This window comes from Myotis davidii, unplaced genomic scaffold (genome assembly GCF_000327345.1).
Source record: "Myotis davidii unplaced genomic scaffold, ASM32734v1 scaffold370, whole genome shotgun sequence".
NCBI lineage: Eukaryota > Metazoa > Chordata > Mammalia > Chiroptera > Vespertilionidae > Myotis > Myotis davidii.
This window is the reverse complement of record NW_006288615.1, coordinates 8,195,840-8,214,657: the sequence shown is the minus strand read 5'-3', so window position 1 is coordinate 8,214,657 and position 18,818 is coordinate 8,195,840. Positions and strand designations below refer to the sequence as shown.

At 52.0% G+C, this 18,818-nt stretch overlaps 1 protein-coding gene across 1 annotated transcript in view; it reads right to left on the bottom strand.

Moving 5' to 3' along the window:
- Positions 1–18,818, bottom strand: part of SNED1 (sushi, nidogen and EGF like domains 1) — a 37,477-nt gene that overhangs the window by 13,947 nt on the left and 4,712 nt on the right. The window contains exons 7-22 of the mRNA XM_015561814.1: positions 18,123–18,236; positions 17,847–17,960; positions 13,063–13,188; positions 12,774–12,878; positions 12,386–12,499; positions 11,725–11,841; positions 10,874–10,990; positions 10,604–10,720; positions 10,319–10,432; positions 6,560–6,673; positions 5,843–5,956; positions 5,396–5,509; positions 4,371–4,484; positions 3,310–3,606; positions 2,066–2,249; positions 286–398 (exon numbers count right to left, since the gene is read on the bottom strand). Coding sequence (XP_015417300.1) covers positions 286–398; positions 2,066–2,249; positions 3,310–3,606; positions 4,371–4,484; positions 5,396–5,509; positions 5,843–5,956; positions 6,560–6,673; positions 10,319–10,432; positions 10,604–10,720; positions 10,874–10,990; positions 11,725–11,841; positions 12,386–12,499; positions 12,774–12,878; positions 13,063–13,188; positions 17,847–17,960; positions 18,123–18,236 — 2,088 coding nt within the window. The remainder of the gene's footprint in view (positions 1–285; positions 399–2,065; positions 2,250–3,309; positions 3,607–4,370; positions 4,485–5,395; positions 5,510–5,842; positions 5,957–6,559; positions 6,674–10,318; positions 10,433–10,603; positions 10,721–10,873; positions 10,991–11,724; positions 11,842–12,385; positions 12,500–12,773; positions 12,879–13,062; positions 13,189–17,846; positions 17,961–18,122; positions 18,237–18,818) is intronic.

Here is an 18,818-nt window from a genome sequence, read left to right as displayed (position 1 = left end):
TTCACCTTGTTCACCACTGACAGCACAGTGCTCAGGGTCCATGCCCCCTGAGACACCCTAGAGCTCAGCGAGTGGGCTCCCACGCCCGGTGTTCCTCTGGAGCCGCTGGGTGTGAGGGTCAGCCCAGCAGGAGGGGGTGATACTGCCGGGCACACTGCTGTGTCCGGTATACTTAGCCCAAGGCTGGGGTCCTAGTGCCTCAGCCATTATGGAGAGCACTGGTGGGCTGGAGGGAGCCGAGAGCTTCCGCAGGCTCTGCTCGCCACGAGCGGCCACACTACTCACGGGTCCACACGTGCAATGGAGCCGACGCCATGCTCTCCGTAGGGCGCTCCTGTGCCCCGAGCCCACTGAGGGCGGTCACCCGGACGGTGTATCTCCTTCCAGGAAGCAGGGCACTGTGGGAGAGAGGACAGGATGGTCTCGGGCTATGTGTCCGGCTCTGTGGCCAGGCTGTGGGCGGCCTCCATGAGGGCAGATTTGTGGCCTGAGACCTGGGTGCTCCTTGGTGGGAAGCTGCTCCCTGTCTGTCTGTCCAGTGCAGTAAGTCCGAGAAGGCATGTGTGAACTAATATAAATTCAAAGTAAACATCATTACATAAAAGGGTACGGTCTTTTTTTTTTTTTAGTCTTATTCATTTCAAACGGGCCGGATCCAGCCCGCGGGGCCGTAGTTTGTCCACGGCTGGCCTAGAGGCTGATGTTCAGACAGGTAAGGGGCCCTTGGCTGGAATTCCCAGGTGGGTCCCCAGCCACTCAGGAATATGAGGGCCTCGCTGAGCCTAATGTTTGTGGTTCACACAGAGCCGTCACCTCCTCCTGGGAGCCTGGACTCTTCCCCAGGCAGGGGGCGCCGTGACCAACCCCAATAACCCTGGGCTCTGGGTCTCTGACTGGCTTCCCTGTCTGTCCTCACATGTGCCATCACAACTGGTGGTGGGGAATGAAGCGTGTCCAGTGTGGCTTCATGGGGAGGGGGCTCTTCCCTTCTGTGTGCTCATGACGTTTCTCTGTCACAGATTCAGCTGTACATGCAGCCTCGGTTGAATCCTGAGAGTCCTCTCGGCAAGCCTGGGAGTGGTCTTGGGGACCCGACAGTCACCAAGTGCCCCTGGGGCCACAGGTGTTGTTTCTGTCATATATTCTTTGGAAATGGGCAGGATATCAATCAAGAAAAGTGACAGCAACACTTAAAGCAGAGTCTTGTCTCCAGCACAGATGACCATCTGGTGGGAGACCATCATGGCTGGAAAAAGATGGGTCTTGGTGAGGCTGCAGACTAATCTTAAACAGTGCGGATGGGTTAGAGGGTGCCCAGGGACAGGGTCCCTACCCCCTCATGACCTTGACCCCTGGCTGCTCTGGGCTGCACACTGCTGTGCTGTTCCCATAAGCAGCCTGCCTATCTGTTGGCAAGCACAGTAACTGGATGGGAGTTTCCTCCACTGGAGGTGTGTCTACTCTGCAGGCCCCAGAATCCAGGGCCAAGGCCACCCCTCCCCAGGATTACCAGCCAGTCCCCTTCCTCACTCTCTCATTGTTTAGCACTGTCTGCCTGCCCAGCCTGACCCCGGGTGGCCTGATGTCTGATACCCTGTATGGGTCGTTAAGGTGGTGATTTCGATCAGCTGTTTTGAATGAGTTGTGTTTGTCATTAATTTGTAATAATTGGGCATAAGAAGTTTATATGCCTAGGTTAAGGTTTGAATGTATCATTCGCCTGTTTTTTCCCCTCTCAGAGCGGTCTATGTGACTCAGGCTGGAGGAGCTCTGCGTAACCGTGACAGGCTGGTCTCCAGGTAGCGAGTCTGTCTCACTCCCTTGCAGGAGATACAGCCTCCAGGTTTTTAGGGTGTCTCTGTTCTTTTGGGACTTAACCCCTTGTCTGGCATCCCTGTGAGGAAGTACTGAAGGAGTGAGCCCAGGCTGAGAGTAGCTGGGCCCTGTGTGGACCACCAGGTGCCAGGTGGACACAGGAGGCACACACCTACCCCTCAGATGGGCAGGGTCAGTGGCAACCATAGGGGAGCTGGAAGAAGGAAAGGAGGCCGGCCTGAGCTCTTACCTGAATGTGAACATGTCCACACTTTTGTCCACATCGTTGGACTGGTCCTCTTGGGCCTCAGGGTGGCGGATGGACACACGGACACTGCTGACAGTGGCGTGACGTATCCTATGCAGAGCCCACCGCACGGAGATGGCGTTGGCCGTCACATTGGTGACCTCAAGGCCCTCGACAGGGCGAGGTCCTGGGAGACAAAGGGTGCTCAGCCTTGCCAGCACCTCCTTACCCCTGGGAAGGCGGGGTCTCGAAACAACAGAAGAGGCTCAAGAAGGTGCTGGGGGAGGGGGATGGTCACACAAAGGCACCCAAGTAAGGCAGCAGCCAGCTGGGCTTGCTAAGTGCATCCCTCAGGCACAGTGGGGACCCTGTCAGGTGGACCTGCCCCAGGCTTCTGCCCTGGCAGGGCTGTGAAGAGCCAGCCAGCTCCACCAGAGGCCAGCGGGTGGGCACAGGGCCCCTCCTGATACCCCCTTGTCTTCTCTCTGGCTGATGTTTTGGTCGCACTGATGTAATCATCAGGGTGGTGCTGGGGCCTGTCGGTGATAGAAGCTAAGAGAGTCCTCTGACCCAGAGAAGGGGCCAGGTGCAGGCCAAACCCTGGACCAGCGGAACGGAGGTGGGTGCTGCAGCACCAGTCCAGTGGGCAGTGGTCCTCCCACCCACCCTGGTGTCCTGGTGGAGACACCATTCTGATGAGAAGGGGAGGCCATCTTCCTGCCAGATGCCTTTTCTGGGCAGACCGGTTCTCGAGCTTTGAAAGTGCTTCTTCCTAAAGCCAAGCTCAGGACGATCCCTATTTTCCCTCGGACCCCCAGGACTCCAACGCTGCCACACGTTCAGGACCCTGCTCTCCTTTCCCGCAACACGCCTATCTTGACTCCGTATCTGTCCCTCACTTGGCCCTCAGTGTCCACACGTCAGTGCCCTGTGAGGGCTGCACACTGCCCCAGGACGCCTTTCTGCTCCCTTCCCTGGGACCTTGCCTCCCAGCACCTGGTGTGGCAGGAGCTCAGCGCTGGCCAGGGCTGCACCTCCCAGTCCACCTTCTTCCCCCAGCACCCCTTGCCCTGACCGCACCCCCCCACCCCCCTTCCCACCCACCCGTCCCACTGCCCTTCCCCCATGACAGCCCCTCCTCCCACACTCCTCCATCAGCCTGGCTCCCTAACCCTGCCAGTCTGTCAGCCTGTCTGCCTGTCTCTGCCCAGCCTGTGTCTGGGGTGGGCCACGCTGGGCAGACTCACGCGTGCGGGTGAGCAGCACCAGGGGCCTGCTGATGTCGTTCCTATTGTTGGCGTGGCGCTTGACCGAGAAGATGGAGATGTTGTAGGCCCTGCCGGCCCCCAGGGCTCGGAGCTGGTGGGAGGAGCGGCTCTGGTCCACAAAGTCGGTGCGGCGGAAGGAGCCGTCAGCAGAGGCGTAGGTGACCGCATACCCATCCAGCATCTGCCTGGCAGCCTGGCCTTCGGGTGGGTGCCAGGAGATGGTGACCCCACTCTCCTCCACTTGGTCCACCTTGAGGGCCGTTGGTGGGAAGAGCTCTTCAGGGTTTCGGTCAAGAACAAGGGAAGGGGGGTGGTCAGCTGTCGGCCATCAAAACCCCGGACCCCAAGCAGGTACCCAGCCTGGTGGCTCTGGGCCTGGCCCTGGGGTAGATGTGGGCACTGCTGGCAGGGAAGCCACTCCTGGCACCTGCAGGGGATGCTTTCATTTTGGTTTCTGGCTGTTGCTCCCAGGATAGGCTCTTGCATACACATAACCACACTGAAGCCTCCTGGAGGGGCTCATGTGCACACGTGACTATTCATGCCACCTCGACTTATGTGCCCCTCCCTCCTTCCCTGTAGATCAGCGGTTCTCAACCTGTGGGTCGCGATCCCTTTGGGGGTCGAACGACCCTTTCACAGGGGTCGCCTAAGACCATCGGAAAACACATATATAATTACATATTGTTTTTGTGATGAATCACTATGCTTTAATTATGTTCAATTTGTAACAATGAAAATACATCCTGCATATCAGATATTTACATTACGATTCATAACAGTAGCAAAATTACAGTTATGAAGTAGCAACGAAAATGATTTTATGGTTGGGGGTCACCACAAGAGGAACTGTATTAAAGGGTCACGGCATTAGGAAGGTTGAGAACCACTGCTGTAGATCCTGGGAAGCAGCTGTCAGATGCTCTGCCCTGGGGTGGAGGGGGCGCCTCAACCCTTTGGCCTGTCATTTGGGGTGTCTACTGCCCTCTGAGTGAGGAATAGAGGCCCTACCACCTCATTCTGGTGCCCTTATGCCTCACCTTTGGCGCAGTCCTTGCCCGTGTAGCCCACTTTGCAGGTACAGCTGTGGGACCCATTGCTGGCCAGGCAGTAGCCACGACCCCCACAGGGGCTGGAGAAACAGGGATCACTCACTGGAGGAGGGGGAAAAGCAGCATTGAGCTCTGGGGTGTCACCTGGCCCCCCACTGGCCTGGGCCTTGCTCTTGGGGGACTTGGTTGTTCCTGTGTGGGTGTGTTTTTGATGGAGGTGAGGGTACTATCAGGCAGCTTTTGGGGGGGGTGGGAGTAGGAGAAGGGACACTCCAGGATGTGGGGTCAGGGCTCATCAGAAGCTGGGCAGTGTGGCCTTCTGACTCTGAGCCAGGCCATCTCCCCCCACCCCAAGCCAGGTGCCCTGGCAGGCAGTGACTTGGGGTGGGGTGAGCACAGCGCTAGCCCTTCCACGCCTCTCTCTGCACTGCGCTGTGGCTAGAGTCCCCACCCAGGGCAGGGCCCGCAGGTTCCCAGCATGGCCACAGGAAATACTTGCAAACCAGTAGCAAGTCCCTGATCACTGTCTCAGCTGCTGATCTCAGGGCCCCCGCCTGCCCCAGGCCTGTTCACCAACAGTCCCTACCCTGCTTGTCCCTAGGCAGGCTCCTGTGTCTGCAGTCCCATCACAGGCCTTGTCCCTGGAAGCCCCATCCACCCTGCACAGCTAAGTGCTGCCAGCCAGGCCCAATCGGGGCTGGGGACATGCCCATAAGCAGGTCAGCCTCCCCCACGGACACATCTGTTCTAGGAGAGTGGTGTGACAGCAAGTGGAGGGAATACAGATGAAACAACCCCATAGGGCAGGGAGTGCTGGGGGCATGACCCGTCAGAAGTCAGGGAATGCCTCATCTGGGAGAGACATGTCCCAGGGGGAGACTATTCCAGGTGTAGGAGTCGGGGGGCGGGGGTGCCCAGACCCTGAGCTGGAAAGCCTGGCCATCCAGGGACAGCAGGGGAGGTGGGGGAGCTTGCAAGGAGCCCGAGGAGGAGTGCCCGGGCCATGCCCACACCTGTCTCACAGTGGTAGCCGAAGAAACCCTCTGGGCAGACGCACAGGTAGGCCCCGCCACCGTTCTTGCACTGGCCTCCGTGCTGGCAGGGGCTGGAGTCGCAGGCATCCACCTCTGGAGAACACCCAAAGAGTGGGCCCGAGCGGCAAAGGGGTGTCTGGGGGAGGGAGGAGAGGACAGCGGGAAGAAGGGAAAGGGCGGCGTGGACGAGCCGGGGGTGGAAGTCTCTCTCATCCTTGGTGGGTGCCCAGCTCTCCCTTCACCCCTAGAATCCTGCCTGCCAGGCAATCTGTCCAGCAGGGCCAGGGTGGCTGCCCCCTCTGCTCTGCTCTCTGAGTGGCCCAGGGTCTGGGCTTTCAGAAAGCAGTTTTGCCTGGGTGTCTGGGGCATCTCAAGTGTGGGTGAGGGCCTGGGCACACAGGGGATCCACCCAAGCATAGCCCCTACCTGTCTCGCAGTGGACTCCAGTGAAGCCTGTGGAGCACTGGCACACAAAGGCTCCTGGGAGGTCCCTACAGGAGCCTCCGTTTCTGCAGGGCTGCGCCTGGCACTCATCTGTCTCTGCAAAGACAGGACACGGGGCTGCATGAGCCTACCTACCCCACATGGGCCTAATTGGCCTATAGGGCCCCACATGGGCTTATATGGGCCTACGTGGACTTACATGACCTTCAGGGTTCTGTGTTCAGCCTGAGGCTTCTACCTCACACCTGCCCTCTCCACTGCCTGTCCCACAAAGCCCCCACCCCAAGCTACTCCCAAGTTTACTGTCCAGGTTGGACATCCTGGGCCTGGCCCTCCCTGGGTGGTGTCACTGTCTCAAGGCTTAGAGCCCCACACAGATGTAAGGAGTGCAGGGCGCATCCAGCAGTGCACCTGGCAGGCCCCCACTCCCTCCACCAGCTTGGAGCACTGGCCAGGTATCAGGGCTGTGACCTGCCCTCTCTGAACCCCATCTTGTCTGCCCCTGAAGCCAGAGTCTACAGTCAGCCAGTGTTTCTTAGCCAAGCTTCCAATCTCCCCAGCTAGGTGGAGGCAGAGCTGGCAGGGGCCTGAGTGTGTAGCCAGCCAGACACCAGCCAGGGTGAAGAGGGTCAGGGCAGGCCATGGACATGGTCAGGCTGCTGGAGCTGCTGCCCTGTGGTGAGGGCCAGGCTGTCTTACCCAGCTCACAGTGGGCTCCTTCATGCCCCGGGCTGCAGACACACAGGTACCCGGCGACTCGATCCTGGCAGGAGCCCCCATGCAGGCACGGCTGGGATCTGCACTCGTCAATTTCTGGGAGAGAGTAGTGCCCAGGTGCATGGGTGCCAGTAGAGATCCGAGAATAAAACAATGTTGCCGTCATTAGAAGCAATGGCTTGAAGCCAAATTAAGATGGACATAAATGAGTTTTGTTCTGAGGAGACTCCGTGGGACTCAATTTCCCAGCTCAGGTGGATGGGCCCAATCTTGCCAATTCACTTAGTAACAATCATGTACGAAAACAATAAAATGGGGTTGAGTCCTTTGTTTTAAAATATTCACCCTGTGTGTTTCTTAAACTGGGAGTTGTGCTACTGAATTCAAAATGTCCCATTTAGAAAAGTTTAATTTGAATGCTTAGCAACATGTGAGTAAATAGATGGTAATGATATAAGGACTGCTGGAGCTGCACTCAACCTGGGCACTAGAATGCTGACGGGCTCAGCAGGGCATATGCACATCCCCACCCGGTGTGACACGAGTTTCTGTGGCTATCATTTCTGTGCCCGTTTAAATTTAAATTTTTATGAGTTGCCTAATCAATACTATAGATGGCTTTGCTTTTGCTATTTATGAACTTTATCTATAGGATATTGTGGTATATGTACTCTTCTCTGTCCACGCTACAGTAATAAGACATCTCCATGTTGCTGCGGGTCTCTGTGGGACCCCCTTTCCCAGCTGTATAATATTCCAGTGTGATTATACTGTACTTTACCCATCCTTGTTTGGTGCACCCTTGGGTTGGTCCTAGACTTCTTACTATTGCAAAACAAGTGTTTCTGTGTCTGCTTCCCCATCTACTGCTTGTTGATGTGCACTGAGAAGTGGAGTTGCCGGGACACAGCTTATATGAATGGTCAGCTCGATAGGCAGATTACCAAGTGGTTTTCAAAGTGCTTAAACAATTCACATTTCCTCCAGCAGTTTTCTCACAAATCCTGTGGATCCACATCCTCACCAACACATAGGCCTCTTCAGCTTCGGAAGTTTGGCCAACTGCACGCATCTCGGTGTGCTTTTGATTGGCATATGGGTGATTGCTGCATTCTTTACGTTCACTGGTTCTGTGTACCTCCTCCATGAAATGCCTGTTCATGAGTTTTGCTGATTTTCCTGTCAGGTTGGTTATTCTTTTCTTATTGATTCATAGAGTTCTTCATATATTCTTGAAACCAGTTTGAACCTTACATTTCACTTTCTTCTTTAAGTTCCTAATTTTTATATAGTCAGTGTGTCCATTTTCCCCCTTTTATAGTTAGTGCTTTTTATTTTTTCCTGGCTTATGGCATCTTTTCTTACCCCAAGGCCAAAAAAAAAATTACCTATATTTCTCAAAGTGCATGAAAATTTTATTTCAGCTGTGGTGAAGATTTTCCCATCCTTTTAAAAGAAGTTTATAGCCCTAGCCAGTTTGGTTTAGTGGATAGAGTATAGGCCTGTAGACTGAAAGGTCCTGGGTTCTATTCCGATCAAGGGTACAACCCCAGGTTGCGGGCTCAATACCCAGTAGGGGGGTGTGCAGGAGGCAACCAATCAATGATTCTCTCTCATCATTGATCTCCCTCTCTCTCTCTCTCTTTCTCTCTCTCTCTCTCTCTCTCTTCTTCTCTGAAATCAATATAAATACATTAAAAAAGACAGTTTATAATTTTGGCCTTTATATGGATGTTATAATGAATTTCACATATAAAAATTTATCATGATTTTGATACCATTGTACATCATTTTTGTTTCACTTCATTTCCCAAGTGTTCACTGCTAGAATATGAAAATATAACTGGTTTTGTATGTTGACTCTGAATCCTGTGACCTCATTGAATTCACTTCTTAGTTCTATAGCTTCTTTTGTAGAATTGCCTTAGCATTTTCTGTGCTCACTATTGTGTCATCTTCACGGCTTCCTTTCCAGTAGACACACCCTTTCTTTCCTCTTGTCCATGGCCGTCTGGAGTCTCCAGGACCACACTGAGAGGAGTTGGTGAGATGGACACATTTGCCTCAATACTGATTATGGCAGGAAGCCAGTCATCATTAAGTATATTATTGGCTGTTGAGTTTTTCATGGGTTCCTTTATCAGGTTGAAGAAATTCTCTTCTACTCTTAGTTTACTAAATTTTTAATAATAGTTGAATTTTGTCAAATGATTTTTCTACCTCTATTGAGGTGATCATATGGTTCCCTCCTTTATCGCCTAATATGGTGTATTACATTGATTGATTTCCAGATGTTAAACCAGCCTGTGCTCTTGAGATAAATCCCACTTGGTCATGATGTGTTTTGCTTTTTATGTAGTACTGGGGTTAATTTAGTAACATATTGTTAGGATTTTTGTATGTATATCATGAGAATTTATCTGTAATTCACTTTTTGTAATGTCTCTGTCTTGTTTTGGTATCACAGAAATACTGGTCTCATAAAATAAGTAGAGAAATACTCCTTCCCCCTGTGTTTTCTAAAAGAGCTTTTATAGGGTATAATTCCTTTCTTAGATGCTTGATAGAATTCACCAGTGTTATGAAAATCTGATCCTGACATTTTCTTTGCAGGAAGGTTTTTTATTCCAAATAAAATTTAATAGATATAGGGATATTCATATATTCTAATTTTCCTTCTGCCAGTTCTGGTAATTTGTGTCTTTCAAGGTATTCATCCGTTTCATCTAGGTCAGTGATGGCGAACCTCTGACACATGAACTCATTTTTTCGGTTGATTTTTCTTTGTTAAATGGTATTTAAATATATAAAATAAATATCAAAAATATAAGTCTTTGTTTTACTATGGTTGCAAATATGAAAAAATTTCTATGTGTGACACGGCACCAGAGTTAAGTTAGGGTTTTTCAAAATGCTGACACACTGAGCTCAAAAGGTTCGCCATCACTGATCTAGGTTGTCAGATATATTGGCCTAAAGTGCAATACCCCCTGTTGTCCTTTAAACATTGGTAGGGTCATTAGTGATGTCTCTTCTTTCATTCTAATATTACCAATTTTTCTTTTTTTCTTGATTAGTCTAGCTCGAGGTTATCTATTTCATTTACTTTTTCAAGGAATCAGATTTTGGTTTCATTGATTTTCTCTGTATATATGTTTTTTATAATTAAATTCTCTAAATGTTTATTTATTTATTTTTATTTATATACTAGAGGCCCGATGCACAAAATTCGAGCAAGGGGCTTGGCTCTCTCAGCCGTGGCAGCTGCCTCAACCCTCGCAGCCCCACCCCAGGGGGCCCACAGATCACTATGGCACTGGGGAGGCTCACTCCAGACGCCCTGCAGCTGGCAGACCGGATGGAATTAGGGGCGCTCAGGCTGTAGCCTTAGTCACGTGAGTGCCATGCCACCGAGCCCAGCCGTGTGCCATTGAAGTGCCACATGGCATGCATGACCTCCTCGGGGGGTGCAGTCCACCTCTGCAAGGACACAGTAGCCCGTTGTGCACAGCAGGGCACCTGCCCAGCCCCATTACTGTGCCCACCAGGCCACAGAGCTCGGAACCCCTGCTCCCCACACAGCCTGTCCCATGGTGAAGGTGCCTTGACCTCCAGGAGGGCTGCCCGGAGGTTTCCTTTCCTTCTTCCCCTCTGTTCTCTCCACCCCCTGCACACTGTCCTCTGCTCTTTCAGGATTAGGAAGAACTCCTTGCCCCCACCCCAGTCCCCTGGTCCTCTCACCCGCCTGGCACCGGCGTCCTGTGTACCCTGCTCGGCAGCGGCAGAAGAAGTCTGTGCCCAGGTCCTCGCAGGTACCCCCATTCACACAGGGGCTCCGGAAGCAGGGGGAAGGGGCTGCAAGGTCACAGGGGCCACTATCATCCATCACTTCCTCCCCACTGGCCTCTGGGCTGCACAGAGATGTCCCCTCTGTGCCGCTCTGCCTACCCCTCCACCCCTGCCACCCTCGCCTGGGCCAGCCATAGGGGCGTGTTTTCTGCCTCTAGCGGCCTGCATCCACCTTACCTATCTCACAGTGCCGCCCAGAGAAGCCTGGGGGACAGTCACACTTGTATTTGCCAATGTAGTGGAAGCAGGTGCCTCCATTGTGACAGGGCCCAGAGGCGCACGAGTCTGGCTTCCCTGGGAGCAGAGGGCACAGTTGGGGTCAGGTGTCATATACCCACCACCTCTGCCCCTTCCCTGGTCCCCAGATCCCAAAGCAGACGTGGTGGTGGGTCGGGGGTCCTGGTTCCCACCCCCGATTCCTAGCCGATCCCAGCTGGCAGACCGCACCGATCTCACAGTGCCTCCCGGTGAAGCGGTAAGGGCAGTTGCACTGGTACTCGCCGCCTGCTTCCTTGCAGGTGCCCCCATTCCGGCAGGGCCCCGAGCTGCACAGGCGCGGCCGGGCTGTGGAAGGACAGAGAGAGAGGGAGGCGGGTAAACAAGGGCTCACGGTACCCCCACCCATGTCTTCTCAGTCCTCAGGCACTTGTGGGCCCTGCTGGCTCTGGCCTGCTTCTCAGCCCCACAGGCCTGGCAGCAGCAGGGGCCAAGCCAGTCTGTAGATTCCCTCTCCACCTCGGGGCCTCTGCCCACCCCACCTCTCTCCTCTGCCCGAGCCCTTCAAACTGCAAGGAGGGGACCATCCAGGGTGGGCGCTGGTCAGTACTTAGGGAAGAATAGTTACACTCTCAAGTGGCTGTGTTGTTGACATTCTCCAAGTTGGATTAGATGTAACAAAATCCTAATGAATGTTTTTCAAATCAATGATTCTAAAAGCCATTTGAAAAAATGCTGAGCAGGACACAAAGCCTATTCTGAGGAAAGCAGTGATGACCAGGGGGCCACAGACCAGATGCAGGAACCCCTGAACCATTGGAAGGGGAGTGCGTTATTCCCGGGATGACAATTTAAAAACACAATAATAACAATAAAACTTGGACTGTGTAACATATACAAAAATAAACTATATGACACCAATAGCCTGAAGCAGAGTGCACCAGCTCTCCCAGCAAAGCGTCCGCTATTAATATTTTTGGCTTTCTGGCCAGGTGGTCACAGGGCGACCGATGCACTGACAAATACCCTCGGGCAGGGGGAGGAGCCAGGCCACTGGCGCTGTCCGGGGTGCTGACACCCACCTTTCTCGCAGTGCCTGCCATGGAACCCACGTGGGCACTCGCACGTGTAGGAGTCATCTTGGGCCTCGCAGGAGCCTCCGTTGAAGCAGGGGTCTGAGTCACAGGGTGAGGGTAGTGCTGTGGGGTCAGAGGGCAGCCCTGTTGCATTCTGGGCAAGAGGCTGGCAGGGCCACCCTGACACCCTGGCTGGGACCTCGGCCCCTAAAATACACTCTGCTGGGTCTTGATTCCTCACTCAGGCTCTAAGGCCCCTCCCTGGAATTTCTCTTATCCTTGATTTTCCCAGAATTCTGCCTCCCTCTTCTAGGAGCTGGGATTGAGCTCACCAACACCATCATCACACATAGTGGTGGTGTTGGGGTTTAATCACATGCTGCATTAGGCATCCGTTGACATGCTAGCAGCTAAGCTAGAGGCTTGGGAAGACACTGCTTGGCACCTGCATGCGGTCAGGTGCCCTTTGGCTGTCAGCCTGCTGCAGGGAAGATGGGAGGAGACCTGGCCTGTGTTAGAGGACTGCCTGCCGTCTGGGGTGGGGGTGCACCCACAGGTCCTCTGGTGCGCCGCAGGGAAGCTGCCACTTTCCTCCAAACACCCCCACCCCCAGTTTGTGGGCACCATCCCAGCCCTCAGGCATGTGCACACCCTCCACCCCTCTCACAGTGGCTGATGTTGTGGTCAGTGTGGCAGACGCACAGGTAGCTCCCGCTGTACTCCATGCAGTAGCCGCCATCGGGGCACTGGGTGTTCATGTTGCAGGGCGTGGCTGTGACTTCTGCTCGGGAGGAAGGAGCCCTCTCTCAGGTCTTCCTAGGGACCTGGTGTTCTTAACAAGGGTGGGGTGTGCAAGACCCAGTGACCCCAACAGGAGATCAGGTTCAGGCACTTTTATTGCCAGCTCCCTCCTGGGGTGGGGGTAGGGTCGCAGAAACACTGGTGGAGGGTCTGACCTTGTGGATCCTGGTCCAGGCTGAAGCCACCTTCAAACCCTGGTTTGGAGGATAGTCAGGGGCAGGCAAGGTGTCCCCAGCTCAACTCTGGGCACCTACCAAATTCGCAGAGGAGCCCAAAGAAGCCCAGGGGGCACTGGCAGAGGGTGGTATTGCCCGCGAGACATCTGCCACCATTTCGGCACTCACAGTCATCAGGGGTTCCTGCCACAGAGAGGAAGGAGCCTCTAATGTGGGGGTGCTAGAGAGTGGGGCCCTTTCCTGACCCTGCCCTGCTCCTGGCGACCTTCCCATAAGAGCTGCTGTGTAATCCCCACATGCTCACACATTCTCTATCCTGCTGTTTGCATGCACACCCCACGGGAGGCCCCAGCCCAGCCACACGCACTGTCCCTGCAGTCGAGGCCCATGAAGCCTTCGGGGCACTCGCACACGTAGCCCTCATCTGCGTCGACACAGGTGCCCCCATTCTGGCAAGGGGCCGAGAGGCAGGGGTCAGGCACTGGCTGGCTTCCTGTAAGAAAGACAGTGGTCACCAGAGCAGCAGCACACATTGGGGTTTCCACCTCTGTTCCCAGTGCCAAGTGCAGTTTAAGTCGGAGGCCTATTTCCTGGGAGCTAATTTCCCGCTGCCCCTCCCCTGGGAGCCCCTCTTTGGAGCAGAATGAGAAGCAAGGATAAGAAGGGCCCACGGTGGGCACTGAAGGTCCCAGCAAGGCCGGAGGCCTCCAGATGGTTCTGCTCGAGCATCTCTTAGTAAAATACGGGGATTTTCCTGGTACCTTTCTCTTGTTGATTCTACTTTAATTTTGCTGTGGTCAGAGAATACAATCCTTTTGAATTTATTGAGCCTTATTTTATGGTGGCAGGACGGCCTGTCATGGCGAGTGCTCCCTGAGCACTGAAAAGAATGTGCGTCTGGATGCCCATCCGGCCAGGCGGCCAATGGTGCTGGGCAGGTCCATCCTTGCTGGCTTCGCTCACGTGTCCTGAGCTGCTGGCGTGTCCTGACCTCTCCGCCGACAATGATCTGTGTCTCCTAGTGGTTCTGTTAGCTTTTGCTTCATGTATCTTGATTCATGTTAATAGTATATTTAAGATTGTTGATCCTCTTGGCGGATTTCTCTCTCTGTCATTATGAAAGGTCTCTCTTTGTCCCTGGCAGTATTTCTTGTTCAACAGAGAAGCCGGGCCAGATTCCCGGGATGAGTAATGGCCAACCCTTTCCTCTTCGTTTCTTCCATGTTCAGTTTCTTCACACAGTTTCAGAATTTAATCTGTTAAATTAATACATAGTAAAGTTGACTTTTGTTGGCAGTGTACTTCCATGAATTGTAACACGTGTAGATCTGTGTGACCCCGCCACACGTCCTATCACCCCCACGATGTCCCTGTTCTCTCTCTTCAGGGTCACAGATGCCCTCGGTCCACTTCACATGCAACGGACAGACCTGGAAATGTTTTATTCGCTTTACTCAGAGGTGGGTAAACTGTGGACCACAGACCAAATCTTGCCTGCCGCCAATTTAAACACAAAGTTTCTTTGGACACTGCCTTGCCCGGTCATTTACGTGTCATCTGTGGCTGGCTGCTTTTCATTACTCTGGCAGTGTTGAAGAGCTGTGACCACCTGGCCGGGAAGCCAAAAATATTAATAGCGGGCCCTTTGCAGGGAGAGCTGGTGCACTCTGCTTCAGGCCATTGGTGTCATATAGTTTATTTCTGCATATGTTACACAGTCCAAATGTTATTGTTATAATTGTGTTTTTAAATTGTCATTAAGGTGATTAAAAGATAAAAAGAAAAGTTATATCTGCTCACATATTTACTATCTCTAGAACTCTTCATTCCTTGGTGTAGATCCAGATTTTCATCTGGTACCATTTTCTTCTATCTAAAGAGTTTCCTTTAGCATTTCTTGCAACGCAGATATGCTGGTGATGAATTCTCTCAGTTTTCTTTTTTTTAATTTTAAAAATATTTTTATTGATTTCAAAGAGGAAGGGAGAGGGAGAGAGAAACATCAATGATGAGAGAGAGAATCATTGATCGGCTGCCTCCTGCATGCCCCCTACTGGGAATTGAGCCCGCAACCTGGGCATGTGCCCTTGACTGGAATCAAACCCAGGACCCTTCAGTCTGCAGGCCGACGCTCTATCCACTGAGCCAAACCAGCTAGGGTTCAGAGTTTTCTCTGTTGGAAAATCTTTATTTCTCCTGCATCTTTGAAAGTAAGTTGACAGTGTTTTCCTTCCTGCCCCACAGTCTGGCCTGCACGTCCCCGTTCCTCTGTTTGGATTCTGTTTTTCCCTCTGGCTGCTTTTAAGATTTTCTCTTTGTCACAGGTTTTCAGCAAGCTGACTGTGGTGTGGCTTCATGTGATTTCCTTAATGCTTTTCTTGGACATGTGGGTCTTAGTTTTCATCAAATGTAGCGAATGTTTCTTCATATATTTTCTGTGCCTTCAGCACTCCCTCCTCCCGGGACTCCAAACACACCACTAATCACTGAGATCTGGTCCTAGCCTTACTCTGCCTGTGCTGCGTGTGGAGCTGTTGCGTTTCTCCAAGTTCTCATGTGTTTCCTTCTGCACTGTCTACCTACTGTGAATATAGTCCAGTGCAGTTTTAAAATTCAGACTCTATATTTTTCTTTTCTTTTCTTTTTTAAAAACATTATTGCTGGAAGTATTACAGATGTCCCCCTTTTTTCTGCCCATTACCCCCTTCCACCTGGTTCCTGCCCCACCCCAGGCCTTCACCACCCTATTGTCTGTGTCCATAGGTAATGCATATGCATATAAGTTCTTTGGTTAATATCTTCCTACTTCCCCCTCCCCCCCTCCCTCTGAGATTCATCAGTCTGTTCCATGTTTCCATGCCTCCTCTTCCTCCTCCTTCTCCTTCTCCTTCTTCCTCCTTCTACCCTTCAACATTTCTTGTAATACTGGTTTGCTGGTGAGGAACTCCTTTAGCTTTTTCTTGTCTCAGACGTTCTTTATCTGACCTTCAATTCTGAATGATAGCTTTGCTGGGTAGAATAATCTTGGTTGTAGGTCCTTGCTATTCATCACTTGAATATTTCTTGCCACTCCCTGCTGGCCTGAAAAGTTTTTGTTGAGAAATCAGCTGACAATCATATGGTGCTCCCTTGTAGGTAACTAACTGCTTTTCTCTTGCTGCTTTTAAGATTCTCTCTTTGTCTTTTGCTCTTGGCATTTTAATTATGATGTGTCCTGGTGTGGGCCTCCTTGGGTTCCACTTGTTTGGGACTCTCTGCACTTCCTGGACTTGTAAGTCTATTTCTTTCACCAGGTAGGGGAAGTTTTCTGACATTATTTCTTCAAATAGGTTTTCAATATCTTGCTCTCTCTCTCTCCTTCTGGCACCCCCATAATGCAAATGTTGGTACGCTTGAAGCTGTCCCAGAGGCTCCTTACACTATCTTCATATTTTTGGATTCTTTTTTCTCTTCTGATTAGGTGTTCTTTGCTTCCTCATATCCCAAATTATTGATTTGATTCTCAGAATCCTCTGCTTTACTGTTGAATTCCTGTAAATTATTCTTTATTTCAGTTAGTGTATGTTTAATTTCTGACTGGTCCTTTTTCATGTCTTTGACATTCTCACTAAGATCCTTGGAAGTCTCTTGAAAATTCTTGAGTAACCTTATAACCATGGTTTTTTAACTATGTATCCAGTAGTTTGTCTGGCTTTCTAGTTCTTGACAGTAAGAGGGAAATTCTCAGCACACCTAATCTTGCTTGGCAAGGAGCAGGAGGCCAGATTCTCTCTCTCACTGTCTTTAAATAATCTCCAAATTTTGGCCAACTTCTTGCTGGATCTGATTAGAATGTCAAGGTTTGTGCCTTGTAATGTGGCTAATGAGCTGATATCAGGAATAGAATGTCAGTTCTGTTGTTTCTTCCTGCTTGCTTTCCTTTGCTTTATTCTTTTGTATAAAATGTGGTTTCTTATTTCGCATAGCATAATATTCTCCAAGTCCCGCCTTGCTGTCTCAAAGGGTCAGAGAAATACAAGTATCACATCATCTCACTCATAAGTGGAATGAACAAAATAAACTAATGAACAAAATAGATCCAGAGATACAGAGCATGGAATAGACTATTGAATCTCAGGGAAAGGGTGTGTGTATGAGTGAGTGGGTGGGATGAGATCAACCAAGGAACTTGTATATACGCATATATGCATAACCCATGGACACAGACAATAGTGTGGTGAAGGCCTAGGGTGGGAGGTGAGGACAGGTTAGAAGGGGTCAATGGGGAAAAAAGGGAATATATGTAATACTTTCAACAATAAAGATTATTTTAAAATGCGGTTTCTTTGCAAAATCTTTTGAAATCACTTATGTTTTCTGACTTGCATTTAGTTAAACACGCTGATATTTAGATTAAAATCTGGACAAGAACTGTGACATACACAGTAATTTAAAGCAACCAAACCGGTAAGAGTGCCCCCCTCTCCGCACTCCCCCCCACCCCCCGGCACTGCACAGCCTCACCCTCTTCTGAGGACACAGTGACCCATGGCAGGCACAGCATCCATCTGCATCTTACTTGTGCGCAAATATAATTTCCTCCTTAAGTTTTTAGACTCAAAGTAAATCGGACTAGATTGTCCTGAGTGTCTCCTGGGGAGAAGCTGTTCCTGCTGTGTGCACAGCTGTCCTGGCACAGGGGCCGAGGCCGCTGGAGGTTAGGGCGATGCCTTGAATGAAAGCCCTGGATTTAATCTGTGGGTTGTCACAGCTAGTTGGTCTTTTAATTGATCTGAGTCATAACCAGCATTTAAAACAACATGAAATAGAGTGGAAACTAGCAGATCTCATCCCCAGTTTTCTTTCCGACTCCCACAGTGGTTCCCTCGCCTGGTGAGGGATCTGGGGCACAAGGCAGTATGTTAAAAAGTCAGTGCTCTCCTGGAGAGGGGTCACCATCCCTGCATGTAATCAGGAGACCAGGCCAAGAGGAGAACTGATTTGCTCGGTCTCACATAGCACGTGGGTGGCACAGCCAAGACCAGTTTCCCCACAGAGGCTCAGGGGACCGGCCAGAGTAGAAGACAGAGGTGGGGCTAAGCCAGACAATGATGGAAAGAGGCCAGTGACCCCGAAAGCACTATCACCTTTGGGGGGTTACATGGCCATTACCTGCCTCGCAGCGTGGTCCCTCGAAGGGCCCTGTGCACAGACAGGTGAAGTTCCCCACAAGGTCGACACATGAGGCTCCGTTCAGGCACGGGCTGGAGCCGCATTCGTCCACGTCTGTGGGCAGTGGAGGTAGAAGCTGGGCTTCCAGCCAGCCTTTGACCACAGCTCCACATTTGGCCAGGAGTAGCCCCGCCCTTCCCGGCCCTGCCCACCCCTCTCTGTCCCATTCCCTCTCCGCACCTCCCTCCCCACCTTCCCGGAGTGCAGGCCACTCACCTGTCTCACAGGCGTGGCCCGTGTAGCCCACTGGGCACTCGCACACCGCGGAGCCGCTGACCACCTGGCACCTGCCGCCATTCACACACTCTTTGGTGTCACATGGAGATGGTGCTACAAGTGCAGAGGGTGGAAGGCCGTTGGAGTCCTGGCTGCAGTGCCCCTGGGGCCTGTCAGGTGGTGGGGGGTCCTGACCAGGGCATTCCTCATGCACCGGCTGCTGAAAGCTCATCTGCTGAAAGCTGTTGTATAGAGTTTTGTTCAGCAGAGGGTGTGTGTGCTGGATGGGGGCTTCGCTGAGCTGACTCAGAGCCGGACTCTGGGGCACTGGCTGAGAGATTCTTTCCAGCCAGGTGGGGGGATACTGCCTGTGATGGAGACTTAAACGGTGTGCAGTGTCCAGGGGTGCAGAAGGGGCCTCAATGGTCCTGGGGGGTTGACATGTTGCTGCAGGGACATCGTGTAAGGCACAGTCCCCAGTCAGAGTAGGAGTGAGCAGGTACAGCCCACCTCTGTCCACCCTCCCACCCACTCTTCACTGGGAATTCAGTTTTCCTGACTCCCTGGTGGTCACTGACAGCAGATCCAGGGATTGGGAGACCCTGCTTTTCCCCTGCTACATTGCCTGTCTCCAGGCAACTCGATACAAGGACCAGATACATCCTGGATGAATGAGCAGCCCTCTCTGGAGTGGTG